The following is a 25,883-nucleotide window of genomic DNA, read 5'->3' on the forward strand; positions in this document are numbered from 1 at the left end:
TAAAGTAGTTCCCATTTTTAAGAAAAACGATCCCCAATTTGTTCAAAATTATAGGCCAATAACCATAACGTCATGTTTCTCTAAATCCTTTGAGTATGCGTTCTTGCATAGACTGTTACCCTTTGTCAATAAACAAACTTTACTTTCCCCTAGTCAGTATGGATTTATCTGTGGTAAATCTACAAATACCGCTATCTTGTCTCTTTTGGAAACTATCATTGATTGTGTTGAATCTGGCGAGGGTCCCGTTGGCATCTTTTGTGATATTAGTCGGGCGTTCGACTGTGTTCAGCATAATATTTTAATTAACAAGCTATTGGCATATGGTATTAGAGGCGTCGCACTTGATTGGGTGCAATCTTTCTTGAGTAATAGACCTCAGTATGTTTGTGTTAATCATATTTTAATTAATAACATGGGAGTTCCACAGGGATCTGTGCTGGGGTCTATCCTTTTTCTTTTTTATAGTAACGACATTGACTCGGCTTCACCTGTTACCTCTGTTGTTCGTTATGCTGACGACACAGCGTTTCTGTTTTCATCTCCATGTTTTGAAAATTTAAATATAATGTGTCAGAGCTCTCTGAATGAATTGTTGCCTTGGTTTGAAACTCACTGTCTTTTCTTAAACAGTTCTAAAACAAAGGCCATTAGATTCCATAATAGGCAAAATAACTGCCCAAAAATTGATGTTATTTTAAAAGACTCTATAATTTCTTCTAATTCAAGAAATATAAAGTTTCTGGGTGTTACGATTGATGAAAATTTGAATTGGAAAGAACATTGTTTCAACTTAATTGCTAAATTAAATTCAGTTAGTTATATGTTCAGGAGACTTAAAATGGTACTTACCAGCCATCAGTTAATTAGTTTATATTATGCACAGGTGGAGTCGAGATTGAGATATGGAATTTTATTTTGGGGTACGTCCACTTTGTCAAGTGATGTTTTTGTTGTTCAGAAGCGTATTCTGAGGTTGATTGCAAATATACATTTCCTGGATTCATGTAGAGATGTTTTTAAAAAATATAAAATTTTAACTTTGTGCAGTCTTTTTATTGTTGAGTCTGCTGTTTATGTTTTCATGAATAAGCAGAAGTTCTCTTTAAATTCTGAAATCCACCATTACAACACAAGGAATTGCAATAAATTCCGTTTACCCTTTTGTAAATATAACATTTCTCGCAAATCGCCGAATTGTCTGGCTATTAAAATTTACAATCATTTACCTTCTGAAATAACAGACTCACTTACACAGGGTGTTTTTAAGAGCAAATTGAAGAAGTTTTTATTGGAACGGTCTTTGTATGGTCTAGATGAGTTCTTTGCTGTAGATTACACCGGTACTGACAAATGACTAACATTTTTCTTGGTTGTAATATGTTAGTTTGTTCTTATTTATGTTTTATGTTTTATGTTTTATGTTTTATGTTTTATGTTTTATGTTTTATGTTTTATGATGTGTATTGTTGTATTTATTCCTGTGTATTATTTTTTTTTCTTCTGTTTTTTATATGACTATTCCTATATATATATGAATGTATATCTCATGGAAAAATAAATGAATTTGAATTTGAATTTGAATTTGACAGCTGATTTAAGGCAATGTTTTGTAAGTTATATCTCTTATGTATTTGTGAAACTTCAATATTGATTTGTTCCTCGTTTCCACTAAATTCCTAGTATGCTCCTATTATTTTTTTTCTTAACTAGAGGCTTTGTTTCAAAAACCTTTCATATTAAATACTTTTCTTTTATTTTTTAGGCATTTAATTTTTTTAATTATTAAATACTATCTGATACCACAAAAATGACCCGTTTTGAGTGAAAATAGCAATTTGTAGCTAGTAGAATCTATTTCTGTTTTGTTTTTCTGAGATTTCTAACTGTGGTCGCATATTGTCAAACGGGGTTTGATAAAAAATAATAGTTTTTTGAAATTACGCCTCAATTACTTACATTATTTTTTTGAAAAAAATAATGTAGATTCTGTGACAGTCTTTCGTATGATAAGCCAGGTTAACTTTTTTTTGTGTGCATTATCGCATTATTTTTTTATTTGATCAACATGTGATCGACTTTACCTTTACCCTCATTGTGGGGTAAAGTTGATTAAAAACATCGAAAATCGACTTAGCCCGTGAAATGGGTCGATCACGAAATATTAAAAAAAAACAAGAAAAAAATTATTTGCCTATTTTTTTATAGAAATATACCTTATAAGTATAAAAATTTCCTTTATTATAAGTCTTTTTTATACAACCTTCAGTTTAGAAATCGAATAAAATAAAAAACATTCTCAGGAATAATATAAATCAAAATAGGAACTTTCTTTTAAACTTAACTAAAAGGAATAACATAAAAACTTTGGATAAAAGTTGATAAATGATTATTCTAGGACATTTTGTTCTTCCTCTGTCAAATAAAAAATGTATTTACCGCGTCTTGATTATTTTAAATGTAATTTTCTGACTACTTATTTGGTTCTCCGAAACTGTTGATAAATCCGTGTTAAGAGGATACACAAAAAAATTTCTCTTTCTGAATCTTTCTTACGCATTGCATTAACTGTATATTCATTGTCTGATATTGCCTCAATCTTTGCTTTAAATTGTGTGTCTCTTTTGTTAGTTACAATTATTGTTACAATTACAAAATCGTTCGTATTCAAAGATTCTGGAATATCAGGTTCTTGTAAAGCAAACTAGACCTTGCAAGCGGATTTATTAACTTTTGTCGTGTGTCGTATGTCCACTATCAACTGAACAATCTAATTCTATAATTCTTCCACATGCCCAATTTATTTCATATTATTTATATATTCAGTTAATTTAATATTTCATAAAACTTCCTTTTCCAACTACCTACACCAAACCGAGGTTCAGCGAACATATTGTTTGAAATTATTCACAGCTGTCGGGTGCTTATGTTACACGAGCAGCTCAGAATTTTAACGTGAACAACGCGATTACACACAAAATGTTGTGTAATCGCGAATTGTTCGCGAGCACCAAAAATCTATTTTCTGTCAATATCAACGTGGAAATACCCGCGATCTGTTTGCGCGAGATGATTGCGAGTAGTGCTTGTAAATGCATGCGAACTATACGGACCTTTAATCGTTGTGCAGAAAATGAAGCAGTCAGTGTATTCTAACGCATACATTTAAGACTGGGCTTTCAACGTACCCTTTAACATGTAAGGAAAGCTTCAAGGTATGGCCAGTTACCATTGGAATGAAAATTATCTAGTGTGACAACAATTTTCACTCCCATCTGTTGAATAAACTGAACCATTTTTGTGTCCGTGGCAAACTGTTAAACTGGATCAAATCTTTTCTAGAGCATCGTCAATTTACGGTTCGTGATGCTGACAGTTTTTCTGAAAAATTGAAGGTATTAAACGGTGTGCCGCAGGGTTCACTCCTTGAACCAAATTTTTTTCTAATATACGTCTATCCTTACCAAAAACTACACGTCTCAAGTATTATTTTATGCACATGACCTTAAATTGTTTTCTTCAACTTCGCTTCTACAAAATGATCTTGATACGATTATGAATTGGTGTTTTAAATGGATGCTGTGTCTTCGTAACAGAGTATCTCTCTTGGAGTGCACATGATACTAAAGTTGTGAAAAAGCGTAATCAATTAATTTTCACCATTAGGATGTTTCTCAAGTTATATAAATCTTATTATTTCTTAAAAATAAATAAGAGTATACTACGAAAGCAATATTTTGTAACTAATTTCTTCGGTACTAAGAATTTCTATTGATTGTATCCATATATTTTGCAACTTTAAATGAAAGTTATCAGTTTCCAGTTCCAATATCCAAGATCCATTATTTCAAACTATTTTTCGGACAACTAGAATATTGACAGTTAACTAACTACAACAATTCGAAATGTATAAAATAATTACATATATTAAATTAAAAATATTAGTTTCATTTCGTTGAAAAGTAAAAAATAGGAGTTATATCTCACCCATATNTGGAAATACCCGCGATCTGTTTGCGCGAGATGATTGCGAGTAGTGCTTGTAAATGCATGCGAACTATACGGACCTTTAATCGTTGTGCAGAAAATATAGCAGTCAGTGTATTCTAACACATATATTTAAGACTGGGCTTTCGACGTACCCTTTAACATCTAAGGAAAGCTTCAAGGTATGGCAGTTGCCATTGGATTGGAAATTACCTAGTGGGACACCAATTTCCAAAAAAGATGGCAAAGTTTCCAGTACCAATTACCGACCAATCAACTTGACGTCTGTGCCATGCAAGGTTATGGAGAGAATTATTTGTGAAGAGCTGATCAAATTTTTACTTAACAGTGATATCATATCTCAACACCAAAGTGGATATCTCACTTGTAGTTCGGTTGTTTCAAATTTATTGTAAGCTAGACTAATTTCTGGACTTTATATGAAGATAATAGACAACCCCTAGATGTTCTATAGTTAGGTTTTTCTCGATCCTTTGACAAAGTGCCGCACTCCCGACTGTTCAATAAACTGTTAAACTGGATCAAATCTTTTCTAGAGACTCATCAATTTACGGTTCGTGTTGCTGACAGTTTCTCTGAAAAATTAAAGGTATTAAACAGTGTGCCGCAGGGTTCAGTCCTTGAACCAAATTTATTTCTAATATACGTCTATCCTTACCAAAAACTACACGTCTCAAGTAGTATTTTATGCAGATGAAATTGTTCTCTTCAACTTCGCTTCTACAAAATGATCTTGGTACGATTATGAATTGGTGTTTTAAATGGATGCTGTGTCTTCGTAACAGAGTATCTCTCTTGGAGTGCACATGATACTAAAGTTGTGAAAAAGCGTAATCAATTAATTTTCACCATTAGGATGTTTCTCAAGTTATATAAATCTTATTATTTCTTAAAAATAAATAAGAGTATACTACGAAAGCAATATTTTGTAACTAATTTCTTCGGTACTAAGAATTTCTATTGATTGTATCCATATATTTTGCAACTTTAAATGAAAGTTATCAGTTTCCAGTTCCAATATCCAAGATCCATTATTTCAAACTATTTTTCGGACAACTAGAATATTGACAGTTAACTAACTACAACAATTCGAAATGTATAAAATAATTACATATATTAAATTAAAAATATTAGTTTCATTTCGTTGAAAAGTAAAAAATAGGAGTTATATCTCACCCATATTCATTTACGACTTTTAACTACAAATACGACGTTAAGAGAATACTAATCGTACTCGCTTCAGCGGTACATATACTAAAATTGGAACGATACAGAGAAGATTAGCATGGCCCCTGCGCAAGGATGACACGCAAAATCGTGAAGCGTTCCACATTTCTTGAAAAAAAAATTATTTGTGTAACAATTTCTCTGATTTATTTTCACATTTTTTTTTAATTGAAAAATAAATAAGAGTATACTGCGAAAGCAATACTTTTGTAACTAATATCTTCGGTACTGAGAATTTCCATTGATTTTATCGAGATATTTACAACTTTTAATGAAAGTAAGTTTCCAGTTCCAATATCCAAGATCCATTATTTCAAAATGTTTTTCGGACAACGAGAATATTGACAGTTAACTAACTACAAAAATTCGAAATGAATAAAATAATTACATATATTAAATTAAAAAAATAGTTTCATTTTGGCGAAAAGTAAAAAATATGAGTTATATCTCACCCATATTCATCAAACATGTATAATAGGGTAAGTGATTTTTTTTGTGTTAGAGCTTAACAAGCATTTGCTTTTGCTCTTAAAAGTTGTGCATAATAATATCTTAACTGTAGTAATTTATTTGCTTGTTCTTTACTTATCTGTCTTGATTGACTCTATTCTAGTTTCTACCTCTCTACTGAATTGAAAAGCTATCTTTTTTATCAAAACTTGAACACCTTGTATCTCGGAAACGAACAGTTTGCGGGCATATGTGCATATTTCTTGGAGTACTGTTTGCCTAAATTTTTTTAACACTGTTTAATGTCTTCGTTATTGACATTTGACATATAAACCGAACTAAAGAACACTTACGCCGTTACCTGTAAATATTCTGTGCCTAATATTATTAAAATAGATTTCTGCATGCTGATTTAGACTTTAATTATATTTTAGTTTTCCGTCTTCTCATCGTATTGGATAGAAAATTTTGTATAGTAGGATGTATTTTATGTATTCTTTAGACATGTCTCTTCCATTTATGGGGTATCATTTCTGCGTATCACTCTATATTACATACATGTTTTTTATTATTGTTATTCTTAATCTAAAATTAACTGTTTAAGTTTATATATAACGTTTGCATATAATAAGCACTTTCTATTTTCTTATTCTTTTTTCTCTCACAAAAAACGCCTCATCTGCTAAAATAACTTTTAAGTATGTCTCCTGTATATTAACGATTGATTTTTTAATAATATTTGGGAAACAACTACTATTCTGCGGAATACAGACCCGTCCAACATAGAATTAGGTAGTTAAGATCTATCATCTGAAGAACCTTCAAAATAAAATAATGTTAAACAATGCTTTATGCCAGTAGACAATGAGTAGACATGACTTTTAAGTATAACACATTTCGAAGATTATGTCTCATAACTCACTGCTATGCTAGTCGAAAATCTATAAACAAATTCAAATAATAGAATTCTATCATCAAAATTATAATCTGTATGACTTCCAAATAAATCTCTAAAGGCAGGAGATATTCTCCATTCCATAAAGAGATCTGAATTCTGAATTAATCTCAGTAATTAACGTTATATCTAATTACTAATCCTTCCNCGCAGGCCGCATTTGCGCCCAGGAACGACTTATGTTGGTAGGCCCTAACCACCATTCAGTGCAGGAATGAAGGAAACTTGGAAAACCTTAATTATGAGGGTGGTGAAGTGCCAATCTGGTGTCAATCTCTCTCATTGACCCGAACCAACATTCTTCCACCCTACCATACCTGAACAGAGGGTGCCAATCCACAAGCATAGCACAGCAAATTAACGGTTTAAGTTTATATGTAGTTTTTCTTATCATTTTTTCTCTCACAAAAAAACGCCTCATCTGCTAATAACTTGTTAAGTATGTCTCCTGTATATTAACGATTAATTTTTAAATAATATTGTGGGAAACAACTATTCTGCGGAGGACAGACCCGTCCAGCATAGAATTACACTCGCAACATCTAGTTAAAATCTCTCATCTGTAGAACCATCAAAATAAAATAATGATAAATAATGCTCTATGCCAGTAGAGAATGAATAGATATGACTGTTAAGTATAACACATTTCGTAGATTATATCTCATAACTCACTGCTATGCTAGTCAAAAAACTATAAACAAATTCAAATAATATAATTCTTTCATCAAAATTATCATTTGCATGACTTCCAAATAAATCTCTAAAGGCAGGAGATATTCTCCATTCCATAAGGAGATCTCTAAAGTTATATCTAATTACTAATCCTTCCACTACGCCACTGTCCCCAAGGAGCTGCCATCAATCAGAGACACAATCTAACTAATTAAATTTTACTACAAAGTTTAAAGACGTCCAATTACGACCATTTTCAATTATATCAATCAAACTAATAAAGATATTTAATTAGCACCATAATAAACCACACTACTAAAATTTAGTCACACTGTAAAACTGACAAATTACCGCCGCGATTGTTTTTTTATGTTTTTATATCTATACTTGAGAGATTTAGTAGCCTTAAAATAAAAGCCTTCTAGGAATTGAGTTAAATTCGAGCCATAAACCACACGTGAAAAAAAAAAGAATTAGAAAGCAACATTCGGTGCATTTAATCGGTTGGTTTGGAATTTTATACCAAACTCATGACATCTTAGATAGAGTCAGGTGTTACAAACACTGATCTTTTTTTAAAGCTGTTGGATGTTTCCCTTTAAAAGGGGATATTCCGTTTTTGTCTGTAATTATTTATTTGTGGCACTTTCAGTTATTTCTTTTATTTAATTAGGCATTTCTGCAACACAGAACAAAAACATAACTACTTCCGCCAAGAAGGTCAGTCAAGCTGATTTTTTAAATTTAGTTCTACCCGCATAGTAAATATCATACAATGAGATAGTTATATTGTTATTTGAAAAAATAAGCATTCTGAATATTTCAGCAAAATTGAATAATCATAAAGCTGCAATTGATATACAGGGTGTTTCGCATAAGAACCGACAAGGAGTAAGGGTATGTAGGGGAACCAAAAATATGGTGATTTAACGTAACTATATACTAAGTTGCACCCCTGAGAATTACAAGCCTTGAAAGTGGGGTTTCAAAAAAATCGATATCTCAGTTAGGTATAGTTGAAACTAGAAAAACCAAATTTGGTACACTATGTGAGTGTACCAAGAGCATTAACCGACAATAAGTAGAATTCAATTGAAGCATTTTAAAGTGTTGATAAGGGATGATGCACAATTAAAATGTGACAAATTTGTTTAACCAGTTAGACTTGGAATTTAATTCTAAAACTTTTCTGACTCTTGTTAGTTTTCAAAAAACTTTGTCGTTTCAACAAAAACGCGAATGTGTGTATTATTTAAAATCATCGAAAAATCAAAAGTTGGCTATGAATTTAAATGTCAAACAATCAGCAGTTATTGGGTAGAGTAGAATTCAATTATCGACGAAGAACAAATTTATGCCTGAGAGAAAACGATGATCATTTTGAACAATTTCTATAACTTATCATTGCAAATTGTATGTTATTTCTTTTGTTTAAGTTATTTGTTTTTCTATTAAATTATTCTTTTTCCAACTTTTTTCCTGATCGTCACGTTTGACGTTTAAATTCATAGCCAACTTTAGAATTTTCGATGATTTTAAATAACACAGCTACAATATGTATTATTAGTTATTCGTGTTTTTGTGGAAAACGACAAAGTTTTTTGAAAACTAACAGGAGTAAGAAAAGTTTTTGAATTAAATTAAATTAAATGTACAATAAAGTAATAATTGTTTAAGTCCGCCAATGGGTTATGTCACATTTTAATGGTGCATCATCCCTTATCAACCATTTAAAATGCTTCAATGAAAGTCTACTTACTGTCGATTGGTTCAAGTAGTATAAAGGTAAGTTGCGTTAAATCACTATATTTTGGGTTCCCCTACATGCCCCTGCTATGTGTCAGTTCTTATGTGAAACACCCTGTACAATTTATTTACGATGTTATAAACATTTCAGTTACGCATTTTATAACTTTTATTTTTAATATAAATAAATATTTTTATTTACTTCAAATATTATAATACTAGCTTTTGTCTAATGGTGTTCCATTAATGTTTTTAGATATTTGATATCAAAGACTAGGCATAGGTAAACGGCAGGTAAGAATTATTTTGAATTAGCTTACTAAACTAAAGTAGAAGTACAACCACTAGCAATAAAAAATTTATAATTGAAAAAATGCGTTTTAAAATTAAAGAATTTTTATTTTCTGACTGAAAGACGAGATTTATATTAAGTATTAGAAACATTATTGATATATCAGAAAATACTCTATAAACTCTAGAAACATTATAGTTATATCAGAAAATACTCTTAGATTTTGAATATCTCTAAACNATTTCTTCTGTGTGTGACATTTCGTTTTGTATTTTATTTAAAACTGTGTTTAGTGTTTGTTTTTTGAACACTGTTATTTTAAGAAAATAGTGTGAGGAAAACTTCAGCAGTTATGGATAAAAAGAAGAAACTGTCAATTATTGTTCAGTTCAAGGTTGCTCTTTATGGTCCAAGAAAAATCCAGAATTAAATTTTCATCAAACCATTGAAGAAATTTTCAAAATATTATTGCCGATAGATAATACTCCCTGAATTTCATGAGCGTTGTTAGAAAGGGCACTAGTTTGCAAACACAATGAATAAATTTCTAAATTTAAATTAACTTTTCCCAATTTTCCCATATAGTACCACATGACCAGCGTTAAAAACTGCCTTTCCTTCTGATATACAACTAGAGTTTTCGTTGGGATATATGTAAATAGGAAATGTATTCCACAACGGGTAAGTTCATAGTTACAACCTAATAAAATGTACATTAAATTGTAATGCTAAAATTTATTTATGAAATATTTGAAACCTATAAAATAACACAAAAGTCAAATAACCGCAGTTTGATAACAAAATTACTAATAATAATGGCAAATAACACAAATGTTGTTCAGATGAATGTGTAAAAACGAATGCCAAGGTCAAAATTACCTTGTCTGGGAGTTTACTGCTTTCGCCGCTTGGTGCACTTGCATCTTAAAAATTATCGCGGATTGATAAGGGATGATGCTTCATTAAAATATGACAGAATTTTTTAACCCCTTGGCAGACTTAAAAAATTATTACTTTAATTTATGGGGAATTTAATTCTAAAACTTTTCCAACTCTAGTTAGTTTTCAAAAAAGTTTGTCGTTTTCAACAAAAACACGAATAACTAATAATACTTACGTATTGTAGCTGTGTTATTTAAAATCACCAAAAATTTAAATGCTGGCTATGAATTTAAAGAAAAAACGTCAAACAATCAGCAGTTATTGGACAGAGTAGACTTCAATTTTCGACGAAGAATAAATTTATGCCTGAGAGAAAATGGTGATCATTTTGAACAATTTCTATGACTTATCAGTGCAAACTGTATATTATTTCTGTAGTTTAAGTTCTTTGTTTTTCTATTAAATTAGTATTCCAACTTTTTCCTAATCGTCTGGCTTGACGTTTAAATTCATAGCCAACATTTGAATTTTCGATGATTTTAAATATGTAACATAGCTACAATACGTATTATTAATTACTCGTGTTTTTGTTGAAAACTACAAGTTTTTTGAAAACTAACAAGAGTAAGAAAAGTTTTAGAATTGAATTCTCCATAAATAAAGTCCGCCAACGGGTTCTGTCATATTTTAATGGTGCATCATTCCTTATCAACCCTTTAAAAATTAAACTCTAGTTACTGTCGTACTGTTGGTACACTCACATCGTGTACGAAATTAGGTTTTTCTAAGTTCAATTATAATTGATATATTAATTTTTTTTTGAAATTTGAAAACCCACTTTCAAGGCATATCAGGTGTGCAGCTTAGTATAAAGGTAAGTTGCATTAAATCACCTTATTTTGGGTTCCCCTACATGCCCCTGTTCTGTGTCGGTTCTTATGCGAAGCACCCTGTATAAATTAAATTTTTTACGATGTTATAAACATTCCAGTTACCCATTTTAGAACATTTATTTTTAATGTAGAAGTATTTTTATTTACTTTAGATGTTGGAATACTAGCTTTTGTCTAATGAGTTGTTCCCTTAATGTTTCTAGATATTTGATATCAAAGACTAGGTACAGGAATGCGGTAGATAATAATTATTTTGAATTCGTTTAGTCAAGTAAAGTAGAAGTACAAAAACTAAGAATATAAGATTTATAATTGAAAAAAAGCAGTTTTAAAATTAAAGAATCTTTTATTTTCTGACTGTTACTTGATTCAAACATGAAAGAAGAGATTTATATTATTAGAAACATTATAGTTATATCAGAAAATACTCTTAGAGTTTGAATATCTCTTAACTAAACATATTAAATCTGATTTAATTTTTTCTACGTAATTTTTTAAATCCATACTATTTTATATACTAGTTGCCCAGAAATTAGCTTTTAATATCTTGACGGCAAATACTACGATTAAATTATAAGTAAACGAGTATTGGTGTAAAAATGCCTCCTAAGAGGTTTCAATCTTTTAAATGTGAGCCCCTGTATATTTTTTCAGATATCTTCAAAATTAATCAAGGCAAAGCAAAGCAATTTGAAACTGACGTTACTATTACAAGTTGCTGGAAATTATACTAGAGATAATATTTACTAGGAAGTTACCCAAAATTTCTAATTTTTTAAACAGTTAGAAAATCTGAAATAAAAATGGAAATATATACCAAGAGTATTTCTTAATTCGACTTCTACAGGTTTTTCCCTGGTAAAAATGCAAATCAACAAGAGTCAATTCCAATTAAAGATAACCTGTTGACAATTCTTTGAATCAGCTGAACCAGTTAAGGTATCAGTACCTACCAATTTATACAGAGTTACAATAATATATTTCATACAACCAACATTTTCAAAGTTAGAATTGAAACGATAAATGTAGAATATTATGTCTCTTGAGAAAATTGAAAAAATCCTGAAAAATTTTGTTAAAGAACTTAAAAAGTAGGTACATATATATTATATAAATTCTCTTTATTTAGGTAACTGTAAAAAAATGGGATCCACACAATCTTTGTCTTGTGTCTCTATACATATAAATATAACAAGGATAAAAATGAACCAAACTTGTTACTGATACTTCAACTGTATCAATACCATGTAAGAATTTGGCAATCAATAACTTAATAGATACCTTGTACAATCACAGGCTCCTCAGTTTGGCCTCTCATTAAAATTTATAAATTATTTTAACTATTGTGCAAAATGCCGAAAAATAATATCTAGTTCTAATTTATAAAAGTTTAGAATATGTCTTGAAAAATCTTGCATAAATCTATTTTATACACATTTGATTTTTTTCTGAATACAGCTTTTGGTTTGTTTACCTATTTATTTATTGATTTATTTATGTAAGTTTTATATTAAATACACAAAACTTTTTGCACGCCTTCAAAAAATAAAATACATATACAATATTATAAAAAACTTCTTTTTTCATTAAAATAAAAAAGGAAAACAACAAATAATATACTGTTTATAGTTAAATATACAGAATATTTATTAAGTACTTGTACAAACTTTAAATGGTGAATTCTTGACTAATTTTAAGATAAAAAGTTCATATAAACATGGGTCCGCAACGGCTTGGTTATTGAAATGCAGATCGTTAAAAAAAAATTTGTTTGGTATTTTGATTATATTTTTGGCAATTTGACGAAATTCGGGAAACTGGGAATATTGATGCTGAGAAAACTCAAATATAATTTAGTTTCTTGTTTAATGTTAGAGGGCACCACATACAGTGTTGTACCTGGATTTAAATAAACATAACATTTTTGTGTCACACTGTATGTCATTTTTAACTAAACATACCTGTTCTCCATCTAATTTTACGTACAAAAAAGGTACTTTTAGTATTTGTCACTTGAAGCAGTCGTTTTGTAAAAAAAACGGGTTTAAAGTTAAACCTGCTGTGGAATTTTGTCGAGTTGAATCATTATGCATTTTTGAGAAACAAGTAAAAAGATTTGTATTTTATTGATTGTATTGCGATGTGACAAGCTTAGATCATTTACAAGACTAAGACTAAACAACTTCTGCAAATAATTTAATGACATTTACAATAGTTGCTGAAATAAATATTTTTTTGGACGCTCTGTATCTCAAGAACCAAACTGTTGTGGACTCATGTTCATATATGAAGTTTTTATCTTAAAATTGGTCAAAGGTTCACCCTTTAAAATTTGTATAAGTACTTAATAAACATATTGTATATTAAAAAAATAATCGCTAAAAATTATTTTGATAAAAAAGTTATTAAATAATGTTGCTCTGAAATCAGAAGCATCAGAGATGGGAATATGACCATCTTCCTTTAGTGAAATTGCAAAATAATGTTTTTCTTTCTGTGCTCGTNGTCTAATCTATTTTATACACATTTGATTTTTTTCTGAATACAGATTTTGTTTTGAATACCTAAACATACAGAGCTTTTTGCACGCATATTAAACAATATTATAAAAAAATCTCTTTTCACATCAAAATAATTGAAAAAAACAAAAAAATAAACAACAGATAATATACTGTTTATAGTTAGATATAGAGGGTGTTTATAAAGTACTTGTACAAACTTTGAAGAGTGAATTTTTGACTAATTTTAAGATAAAAAGTTCATATGAACATAGGTCTGCAACGGCTTGGTTGTTGAGATGCAGAGCGTTCAAAAAAATTTGTTGTTTGGTATTTTGATCATAGGTATTTTTGGCAATTTTACGAAATTCGGTAAACTGGGAGTATTGATACTGAGAAAACTCAAATATAATTTATTTTCTTGAGTAATGTTAGAGGGCACCACATACAGTGTTGTACCTGGATTTAAATAAACATAACATTTTTGTGTCGCACTGTATGTCATTTTTAACTAAACATACCTGTTCTCCATCTATTTTTACGTACAAAAAAGGTACTCTTAGTATTTGTCGCTTGAAGCACCCGTTTTGTAAAAAAAAACGGGTTTAAAGTTAAACCTGCTGTGGAATTTTGTCGAGTTGAATCATTATGCATTTTTGAGAAACAAGTAAAAAGATGTGTATTTTATTGATTGTATTGCGATGTGACAAGCTTAGATTATTTACAAGACTAAGACTAATCTACTTCTACAAATAAGTTAATAACATTTACAATAATTGCTGAAACAAAAATTTTTTTGGACGCTCTGTATCTCAAGAATCTAGCCGTTGCTTACTCATGTATGAAATTTTCATCTTAAAATTAGTCAAAGGTTCACCCTTTAAAGTTTGTGCAAGTACTTAATAAACATCTTGTATATTAAAAAAATAATCGCTAAAATTTATTTTGATAAAAAAGTTATTAAATTATGTTGCTCTGAAATCAGAAGCATCAGAGATGGAATATGACCATCTTCCTTTAGTGAAATTGCAAAATAATGTTTTTCTTTCTGAGCGCGTTGTTTCAGTTTGGTTTTATGTTAAAATTTGATTAAAAAATAACAACTTAAATGTTGCTTTTAATTTAAACTATTTTTTGCGTTATTTACACATACAAATTATTGTTTTGTTTCTTTTTGTTATCGTAAACAAAAAAATACATTGATTTCTCAATGATTTGTGCTTGAGGTCTACTATTTTCACATATTGGAGCATACAGATCCAGGATATATAAATTTTGTACTTACTGAGGTTTAAATTAGAAAAATATATGTGAAGAAATATTTGAATAAGTATTTTTTTAAGTGTTTATACTCGAGTTTCAAAAATGTTTGTATTATTTGCTGTAAGTTCAGCTATTTGTTTCAGAGTAAAACAAAGTTTCCCTCAATTTTTCCCTTTTTTCTCCGAATTGTTACATCTCTAGTTAATTTTAAAGAAAATTGCGAATAATTTCCTTATCGAAATGCAATAATTAAATTTAATCAAAATCGTTGCAATTTAAATTTTATTTTTTATTTATTTGTTCTTTTTACATAATTCTGTACATAATGAACATGATATGTATATCAAACAACATTTATTTAATGTTTACTTATACTATGTAAATGACTTCAAGCGGTAGTTGCAAAATTCCAGTTTATTTTACGGTAGACAACTAATGTTTATTCATTTAGTATTTATGAAATATTTATAATCGTTATCTAAATATAAACGAAATAAATTGAGTATATCACATTAGATGAGGTTGAAATAAATGTAGGAGTAAGACACACCCTGTATCGCCAAGTTTAAAAATGGAGACTTTAACGGTAGATGAGACGCAAAACGTATAATTAATATTCTAGTGCAACGCAAGCTTCTATGAGTAACAGTAAATTTTTTATAAGTATAAAAGTTACTTTAAAGTATTACATTCTTTCCCTCGGTTTATATTTCAACCAATATTTATTTATATACTATTCCAATGTAAATAAAACGGTTGTTTGCTTTTAAATACACCATAGTTTCGCTCTGGGATGTTTTCAAAAGTAATTATCGATGTTTATCATCCCTTTTGTGAAGCCTTAGTAAATAAAGAAAGGGCAGGAAAGGGGTTGTAATGTAATAATGAATAATAAAAGTTACTCTTCCTTCTCTGTCGGCCGCGCGGAGCTTACATGGAGCTCTCTCTTATCCTCTATTTTCATCTAGATGGCGCACAGGTAAAAACAAGTGAAGAACGTTTTAACAGCCGCCTTGATACCTTGCTTAGTCGATGGTCTACTGTTTAAGAATAGAGTGTGCGCGCGCGCTGGACATTTGAATAACGACGATCCTATCCACTAATGATCGAACAAAAAAACAACAGACACACGTTGAGTGCGAAAAGTTGGTTAAAATTAGTTTCTCCAAGGACAGTAATTACCTAAGTAAAAACGTATGTGATAAGGTATGTGATTTTTTATTTACCATTCGAAACGGTTTTATAAATATTTAAGAGGACGGAATACAGAAACTATAAATTTCAACGCACGATAAGAATTTGTCACCGTATCAAAATACGTGGGTACATAAATTTCGTTATACGCGGGGATCAAGATAAAGCAACAGGTGAGAGTGTTTAACCTGTCTAAAAACGCTTAAAATTTATCGCGTCCTCACACAAACCCATCCATCTTTTTATCAAATGCTAATATAATGCAAACATCAACAGACAGCACAGTCCTACAAGAAAATAGAACCGATATGTCGCCGAAACCCACCGAAATCAACGCAACGCAACTTAACCTGGCAACGGCGATGTTACAGGAGAACTTTTTGCAAAGGTCTATCCAGAACGTGGCCCTTTCCTTGCAAAACGCTATGATGAACTCCTTGCAGCAAGCCGCGCTTCTTCCCGTCAACTCTGCTGCGGCAGCTGCCCTGAACCTTCAAGCCCTAGAGTCGTATCTAACCCTGCAGAGACTCACCACAGTTTCTGCGAATGTTAACAGCAGCAGCGGTAGGATAGATATCTTAAAAATAGCCGCCAGCACTGCCAAAATCAATGAGGAAACCGCGAGTAATAGTGAAGATGCGACAACTAATACCAATTTGACGGAAGATGTGGATCTCGCCGAAGAAGTCGAGGAAGATTTGGCATTGCTAGACAACGACGACGCCTTAAATAATTTTTCTCTGTCCTCTTCGCCGGTGGACACGAGCTATCCCAGTTTAATAATGAACTCTATATACCAAACCTCAGTAAATAGTTCGGCCAACATTTCGTCTAGCACGGCCGCCACTAACGTGATAGTGGCGAGGCAGAAGGGCAGTTCGAGACCAAAAAAACAATTTATATGTAAATTTTGTAATAGACAGTTTACGAAAAGTTACAATTTGCTGATACACGAAAGGACGCATACTGACGAGAGGCCTTACTCCTGTGACATTTGTGGGAAGGCGTTCCGAAGGCAAGACCACCTAAGGGACCATAGGTAACTATTTCACTTCACTTTTGAATCCGAATGTTTAAATTATGTAATCCTAAGCCGGTACTACTAATTTGTTATATAAAAAATTATGTGTATCAAAATTTGTACAAATTTCAGTGAACAGCCTACGCCTGTTTCTTGATAAATTATCCAACTTGTAAGTTATTCAATTAAGACTAGTAGTTGTGGGTTGGTCGCACTAATAATTTTAACATCTAAAGTGTGTATCTAAACATGCAGTTAATGTGTTTTCATTTATCAACCGGACCTACTTTTTTAAATATTTACGTGATTAGAAGTAACAAATATTCATTTATATTAATATCCTTCGAATTTAGTCCTGCTTAGAGCATTATAACAACAATATGTTACTATGGAACCAACAAACTTTATTTTATAGTAAAGTTATGTACCTTAATATTACCTACGTTTTTAATTTGTATGCATATATTTCTGATCTGAGCCACCCTCTGTTATTTTTCAATACAAATAGGCGCAAAACTCAAGGTGACAAATCAGGTTACACCATATAGCATGTAGGTAGGGGGGTCTTCTCCAATATGGCGTCTATGTTACTCAGTTTCTTATAAAGAAATATTTAAATACTCATACAGATATTGTTCTTCCGTCGGCATAGTATCAAAGCTATTTTTGAATAAATCCGTGGCACTTTAACCTTTACTAACTTCGTTTTAACTTGTTCTGACATATTTTTTAAGAAAAATATTACGGTATGCCGCAGTCATGTACCGGGTGTTCCAGTACAAGTGACGTGATCACAACTCCACATAATGTTCTTTCTCATACAACGCCATCTGTTAATAGATATAAAAAATAGTCATGCATTTTGTACTTTATAATTATTTTTGCAACTATTGTTCTTGTGTGGAGAAGGTGCTGTTTATTATTATTAGTCGTTCATTTGACAGAGTCAATAATGCATATTAGGCAACATTAACTACTATTAAGAAAGTGTTAATACCTAAATAATTATTAATGCTAATATGGCTACCTTAATTATAGTATAAAAGTAGCCCTTTTCAAGAAATTAATATTAACAAAACTGTCTATTGGAATATACAAATATAATTTTAGCTATGTTATTTTGTAACATTTGAATGTCTGTCAGGAAGATCTTCCAACTTAACACTCCATTATTTACATATTCTACTTATGTACATTTTAAATCGAACGTTAAAAAAATAGATATCATAATAATATGCAATTTAGTAATATCTGATTCTTCAAATGACGATTGTTTTAACTATTAAGTAGTAACACTGTCCTTTTATTCCGAATTAAATTGGTCTTTGGCGATCTAGTAACATGACTTCACCTAGATTGTTAATAAATTAATCCATTTCAGAAAAAGTGGTGTTCATTTTACTTTCACAGATATCCAAATTCTAGGATAAGTAAACAAGAAATATTCTTCTTTAATTATACTGCAGAATTTCCTTATAATGACAAATATATTCTGAAAGTAATTTTTGTCAAAATAATAAGATAATAGTAATATGAAGAATTATGTGATAATTACTTATACTGGCGAATTCATCTTATATTTCTTTCTCTCTCTGCCCCTCCCGCTTTTCCACTATCGCACTCTATCCTTTCCCTCTCTGTTTCTCTTAAATGTTGTCTTTCTCTAAACGTACATTGTGTATTCTGAAATGCTATACAAATTTATCGCAGTTTGATTTTATAGTAAGTTGTTTGAAAAAAGCATATATTTTGAAATAAACAGTGAATGAAATAAGCGAGTCCTTCATTAGAACATGTAGGTATATTATTTCACCTTATTTCCTTTATTTAAAATGATATTTTTAGTGAGATAAGAATGACGTTTCTATGGATGCACCATCATAATTTTTTTTAGCTGGCAAAGTATTTAGGTTTAAAATATATTCTTTCATTTGAAAAACTGTCGAAATTTTCACTGATCACAAAAAAAACTGTTTTACATGTATCAATTTTTATAACAACAAATCGATCAGGAAACTGACTAAGTGATATTGGAACACATGCAAAAATTGTGGTATATTTTCTAGCTTTAACAAATTAGCCGATAAATTAAGATATACCTAATTCTAATTTATTGGCCAGTTTTTACAGCTCGATCAGTTAAAACAACTTCATTGTTATTACTTGCTTCATTAATATTTTTCATAATCAATTAATGTATATTTTCCCATTATAACCCATAATATAACATGAATAATGAAACAAAATGATTTCTTTTTCACTCTATGTCTTTGGATATTTTACCGTCAGCGACAGTTTAATTCACGCTTAAACGACGTCATGAGTTATTTTTATGAAAGTATTTGTGTGTTAAAAAAAAATTAAAATTGTTAAAATGCTTTTAGCCCAGGAACATATTTAATTAATTAATTTTTAATATTTTTAACAAGTTGCAAAGTTTTCCAATGAAAAGAAAAAACTATTACTCTTCCACAAATCCGTATGTTCAGACAATATCACCAAAATTACGTTAGGATGAGACATTTATAGAAATCGTCATGGAATATATGCACATCCAGAAATCTGTTGCATATACCCAAACACGATTGATTTTGAGTCAATAGAGTTAAAATTACTAATTGTTTTTTTTTAATTTTGCATATTTCCATTTTAAAATGAATAATATTTGTAAATATAATTATTTTGTATAATAAATAATTTTATATATCTAATAAATAAATGTAGCAATGGAAGAAATATCATCGGATAAATATGGCACTCCTGAGCTTGGAAAAGTACTAACATAACCTACTTTTGGCGGCAAATTTAAATAGTTATTCTTTAGTATTCTCTCTTTGTTATTTCATACTAATCTAAGACAGTAAATAGTCCACAATAACTGTCGCTGGTTTCTTGTTATCTTGTTTGATTTCTGTTCCAAAACTAAAATTTGACACTCGCTTTTGCCTATAAATTGCCAGTTCATTGATGACATGCGAAATGATGACACAAATCTGAAAAATGGTGATAAATTTTCAACCAATTTCTATAAATAATTGTTAAACATAAAAACTTCTAAAATCCTATTAAAGTAGCTCTAATAATAAAGTTTTTTGTAAATGTTAGTAATCCAACTAAAATCAAACAAAGTGAATTTGAACAAAATTAAAATATATTGTTGAATAATTTTACCGGAACACTATAAACTTTGCACAGAAAATACTTTATTTTATTGAAAAATATTTATTTTTCAAAATTTTTAATATTGTGTAGTTAAAACATAGTTTTTAATTAGCTACACCACCTTGAATCTTAACAATTATAAAATCTCCACACACGGTTCTATACAGTCGGTACGATAATTATTGACACAGAATTCCAAGAAGATCCCTGCGTCACTTTCTTGGAATTAACCGCATTCGACACTCGAGGTACCGCTTGCAGTGCATACTGTGTTTTGCAGTGACGTAGACGTGTTTCTTCGTAAGTGTATCGTCCTGTGCATTTTCAATGTAATTTCTTATTTATGATTTGAACTCTGTTGTACTGTAAAAGAAATAAAAACACATTTTAATAAAAAAAATAATTTATATATAAGTATTTTGATATTCTGAAAGTAACGCGGAAAATGTCAAGGCACGCCCTTGGCATTATAAATTGTTACAGTAGTTCCAATAACAGAACTTTATTGTTTTCTTGCAATTCTAACTCAACAAATATGGTACGGACTGTAGGTATATTATATACTTTTTTCTGTTACATCCATATTAAGTACACAATTTTGGTATGAAAAGTGTATTAAGAATCATTATTAAATACATCATTATCCTGCAAAGCATCATAACTAGATTTATTATACGAAAAAAGTTTCAACAAACATAAGCCTAAAAATGCGACTCTGAAGAGGGTTTTTATTTCATGTCTCCGAAACTTGTAGGAATAACTTTAAATATGTATTGTTCTATTCTCCATCAAAACTCATGGAGTATGGATAAAAACTACTCCAACATTTTTGTAGATAGTTTTTTTAACGAAAAATTAAAAAATAGTATGTTTATTTACAAGCAAGGTTCTCCTGTCAGATGTCGACAGGGTGTACCGTTTTTGTTTTTAACAGATCTCCCACGCGCGTAAATGTAAATCTCTAGATCGATTGTCCATTTAGCCTGCTAAACTTTATTACTAGGTTTTAGGCTCAAAAATAAGAAAATAGTTATCATTTCTCCATTCAGGACGTAATTTTCAACCTGGATTTATTAGCACCTTACTTATTTTTGAAAGATCTAGTGATGAAGTTTGACAGTCTAACTTATTGAAATTGGGGTTAACATTTTCCAATGTTTTTCTCCATCATCTCTGATCTATTTAGAAATATTCCAACTTGTTGAGAATATTAGGGTTTGCAGATCTCTGTTTATTCCTCCAAGTTCCAGAGATAATAAAAAGCCTCCAAAGACCCGTATTTTCAAGGAGCTGTAAATCTCTTAAGAAGCATTTTGGGCCTATTCTCATTTGACTTTTCGTTTTTTTAACAAAATTTAATTTAACGTTTGGCAGGTTAATTATTACACCCAGTATATTAATAAATATTTATATCCAGTAGTTGTACTGGTAAATATAATTAAGAAAAAACATATTTACTATATCTATAATTTATTTATAAAAATTATATAAAACTTTATCGCTTCCCATGAATATGTCTAATTCAAAAGTTAAGATTTAATTTTGAAATTTCTATTATTCTTAATCCTATACGTATTATATCAATAGGTACAATGGATGCTAAAACAAATTGTTTGTATTGTGCTGGTGTACCTAGTATTATAGTTTTAATATTAGTAGTTTTGAACCTAAAGAAAACGTGGTTTTTGTTGAATATTTTATCTTGACTAATTAGAATAGTACAAAAAAAAAGGATACTTCAAATGTTAAATAAATAATTGAGGATATAATAGAAATGAAATAGATGTGAGAAATAAATGTAAAAAAACTTTAATGTGGCGGTTTTAATGCATATTTAATAATTGTTTTGAAAAAAAATAGAAACTTTTAAATACTCTTAAATTTTATATCAGAATTGGTACCAAATCTTACAACTCTATACGATGTGTGGCTATAAAATTACCAGACTGATGCTACTACAGACGAACTACGCATGCGCCAAAGTCGTACGAGCGACAACTGTGTAGCGTGAAGATTCCTGTTCCGATTGCTTTACCGTATCTGCAGACGTACTAGTTTGTCCTTGGCCTTCATTTATACAAGATTTATTTTTTGTTCTGCAAGATGACACACGCCCGGTATGCTTTTCCGCGTCAAAAACGGATAAAAATTTGAAAAAATCCCTAATTTAATCGGATCTGACCGTCGATTAATTATTCGTGCTATTGTTGAAACTGTAGGAATTGACAAAAAATGCGTAAGGCAAATTTTACACGAGAATTTGAACGTGCAAAAAATGTGTGTGAAAGTGGTGCCGAAATTTTCACAATCGAACGAAAAGAAGCTCGGGAAAATATTTGTTGTGACACTTTAAAAACCATTGAAAATAACCCAAACGTCTTGGAAAGAGTGATAACATGCGACAAATCTTGGTTTTTCACTTATGATCCAGAAACTGGGCGTCAATCCATGCATTGAAAGAGCCCAAATTCACCGAGAGCTAAAAAAGTTCCAAAGAGCAGATTAATATTCAAAGCAATTGTTTTTTCTCGAATCTATGAGATTGTGTACTTTCACTGGGTTCCTGAAGATTAATCAACATTACTACCTCGAAGTTCTTGCTAGACTCCGTAAAAAAAAAATAGAAAAAAAAATCGAATTGTGGAAAAAAAAGTCGTGGTTTTTTCATTAGGACAACGCACCGGCTCACACTGCAACATCTGTCAAGGAGTTTGTAGCCAAGTATAACATCCCAGTGTTAGACCATCCGCCTTATTCGCCTGACCTGACACCATGTGGTTTTTATCTGTTCTCTAAGGTCAAATCTGCTTTAAAGGAAACAAGATTTCAGACCGTTGAAGCTGTGAAAGAAAAAGTAGCACGCGTTATCAACAAGCTCACAGCATTGTTCCAGCATTGTTTTGACCTATGGAAATTTCTAATGGAGTGGTGAAGAGATAGAGAAAGGGTGTATATTGAAAGGGACAATAATTAAGTATATGTAAATGTATGAATCTCATTATTTTATAGCCACACCTCGTATTACGTGTTCAAAAATCAGGTAAATATTTCTTGCAACAAAATAAATACCCTCTTATACAAGTATTGCGTAAAAAGTATTATCTGGTAAAAAACCAGATTAGTTATCAAAATAAAATCTATAGCTGTATTCCATACATCTGGAGAAGGGGTAAATTATGTAAAATAATTTGTTTTCTTTTTTAGTTTCGACTTTACGCCATCATCAGTAATAAAAATGACACTTTTTTCCTAAAATAATTCCCATAGAGTAGTTGTTTCTCGCAATATCAACAGTTAGGAATCTTGTTTGTGAGATTAGATCTTTTGCGTGTTTGGATTTTTGGTATTGAAGAACATTGTTCGATTTCATTTAATAGGATTTTTTGAATTTACTCAGTAAAAAATAATGTAACAAAGTAAAAATTACATTATTCCACAAATAATGTTATTATTTTAACAGAGTTGGTTATGGACCCGTCTTAACAAAAAATTATGTTGATTTTGAGTGCAAATTTACTCAATTCTTTTTACGGTGTATTTGAATCAGCTCTGTAGTAAAATAAAAATACGTAACTAATAATAAAATATACATGCTGTTTCAAATAGACCTCCCGTAAATACAGAGGGTGATAGTACGTCAAAAAGTAATTATTTTTTGTCATATGAACCATATGTCATCTCCTTTTGTTTTCGAGATACAGAGCGGCAAAATAAAATTTTTAAATTAGAATTTTTACAAAAATTTCCAAAATTTTTATGAAATTTGATATTCCGGGGTTTTTAAGGATGCCAAGGATGCTGGTCTAATTATTTTTTTGAATATTTCATAGAGGGTGCTAGTTATGCTACATTCCTATTACATTTCTAATTTTTTTAAGGTTAGATTTTTCACCATTTGGGCTCCAATTTCTAACGTATAATTTTGTTTTCTAAAAATAATGCACTCTTGTTAGAATTTCCTAATGTTGGCGGTTTTCGAGAAAAAAGGCTTTTAGTTGAACTCTTACAATATTACGGTGAAGAGAATAAGTGACTTTTCTCAAAGTAGGCTTATGTCAATACTTATTGATGGGTGTCTCATAAACGACGCATACATTTTTAGTAATATTTTAAACTCTAATTAACTTTATATTAAAATTTAAGTGACTGTAATTAGTCATTACAATTACAATCACTAGAAATCACTAAAATTTTGATATAAAGTCAATTAGTTTAAAATATTACTAAGAATGTATGCGTTGTTTATGACACATCCATTAATAAGTTTTGAAATAAGCCTACTTTGAGAAAAGTCACTTATTTTGTACACGGTGATATTGTAAGAGTTCAATTAAAACCCTTTTTTATCGANTTCCTATTACATTTCTAATTTTTTTAAGGTTAGATTTTTCACCATTTGGGCTCCAATTTCTAACGTATAATTTTGTTTTCTAAAAATAATGCACTCTTGTTAGAATTTCCTAATGTTGGCGGTTTTCGAGAAAAAAGGCTTTTAGTTGAACTCTTACAATATTACGGTGAAGAGAATAAGTGACTTTTCTCAAAGTAGGCTTATGTCAATACTTATTGATGGGTGTCTCATAAACGACGCATACATTTTTAGTAATATTTTAAACTCTAATTAACTTTATATTAAAATTTAAGTGACTGTAATTAGTCATTACAATTACAATCACTAAAAATCACTAAAATTTTGATATAAAGTTAATTAGTTTAAAATATTACTAAGAATGTATGCGTTGTTTATGAGACATCCATTAATAAGTTTTGAAATAAGCCTACTTTGAGAAAAGTCACTTATTTTGTACACGGTGATATTGTAAGAGTTCAATTAAAACCCTTTTTTATCGAAAATTATTCACATTAGGAAGTTCTAACAAGAGTACATTATTTTCAGATAATAATAATAATATAGTAATAATATCTCTACTCCTTATTCTAACTACGAGAATTAGCCCAGAAGTCGGAGACTTGTGCGGGAGAGGAGGCGGCATATTATTATTACGCAGGCCGCATTTGCGCCCAGGAACGACTTATGTTGGTAGGCCCTAACCACCATTCAGTGCAGGAATGAGGGAAACCTGGAAAACCTCATTAATTAGGGGGGTGATCAAATGCCAACCGGTGTCAATCTCTCACATTGGCCCAAGCCAACATTCTTCCACCCCACCATACCTGCACAGAGGGTGCCAATCCTCCGTACAAGCATATCTAATCTACGGTCTACCGGCCGCGGGATTCGAAACCCAGGCAGATCGATAGATCGATTTAAGTACTGACGCCTTAAACCGTGCGGCTAGCGACGGTAATAAATAAATAATAAAACTATACTTGGAACCCGAATGGTAAAAAACCTAACTTTAAAAAAAATAAAACTTAAAATGTAATAGAAATGTAGCATAACTAGCGCCCTCTATGAAATATCCAAAAAATAGTTAGACCAGCGTCTTTTGCGTCCTTAAAAACCCCGGAATGCCAAATTTCATAAAAATATTTCGCACCGTTTGGGAATTTTCGTAAAAATTCTACTTTAAAAATTTTATTTTGTCGTTTTGTATCTCGAAAACAAGAGGAGATAGACATATAGTTCATAAGACAAAAAAATCTTATTTTTTTGAGG

At 30.4% G+C, this 25,883-nt stretch overlaps 1 protein-coding gene and 1 non-coding gene across 2 annotated transcripts in view; both read left to right on the forward strand.

The window, feature by feature from the left end:
- The first annotated feature begins 5,238 nt into the window (after positions 1-5,238).
- LOC111691662 lies at positions 5,239-5,345 on the forward strand. The gene has a single exon (XR_002763012.1). It is a non-coding gene; the product is annotated as a U6 spliceosomal RNA (small nuclear RNA).
- Positions 5,346-16,340: 10,995 nt separating this feature from the next.
- Positions 16,341-25,883, forward strand: part of LOC108910268 (protein sister of odd and bowel-like) — a 50,613-nt gene continuing 41,070 nt past the window's right edge. Inside the window, exon 1 of the mRNA XM_018714823.2 lies at positions 16,341-17,119. Within this exon, the coding sequence (XP_018570339.2) occupies positions 16,341-17,119 (779 nt within the window). The remainder of the gene's footprint in view (positions 17,120-25,883) is intronic.

Source organism: Anoplophora glabripennis, unplaced genomic scaffold (assembly GCF_000390285.2).
Source record: "Anoplophora glabripennis isolate ALB-LARVAE unplaced genomic scaffold, Agla_2.0 scaffold436, whole genome shotgun sequence".
In the NCBI taxonomy this organism is placed as follows: Eukaryota; Metazoa; Arthropoda; class Insecta; order Coleoptera; family Cerambycidae; genus Anoplophora; species Anoplophora glabripennis.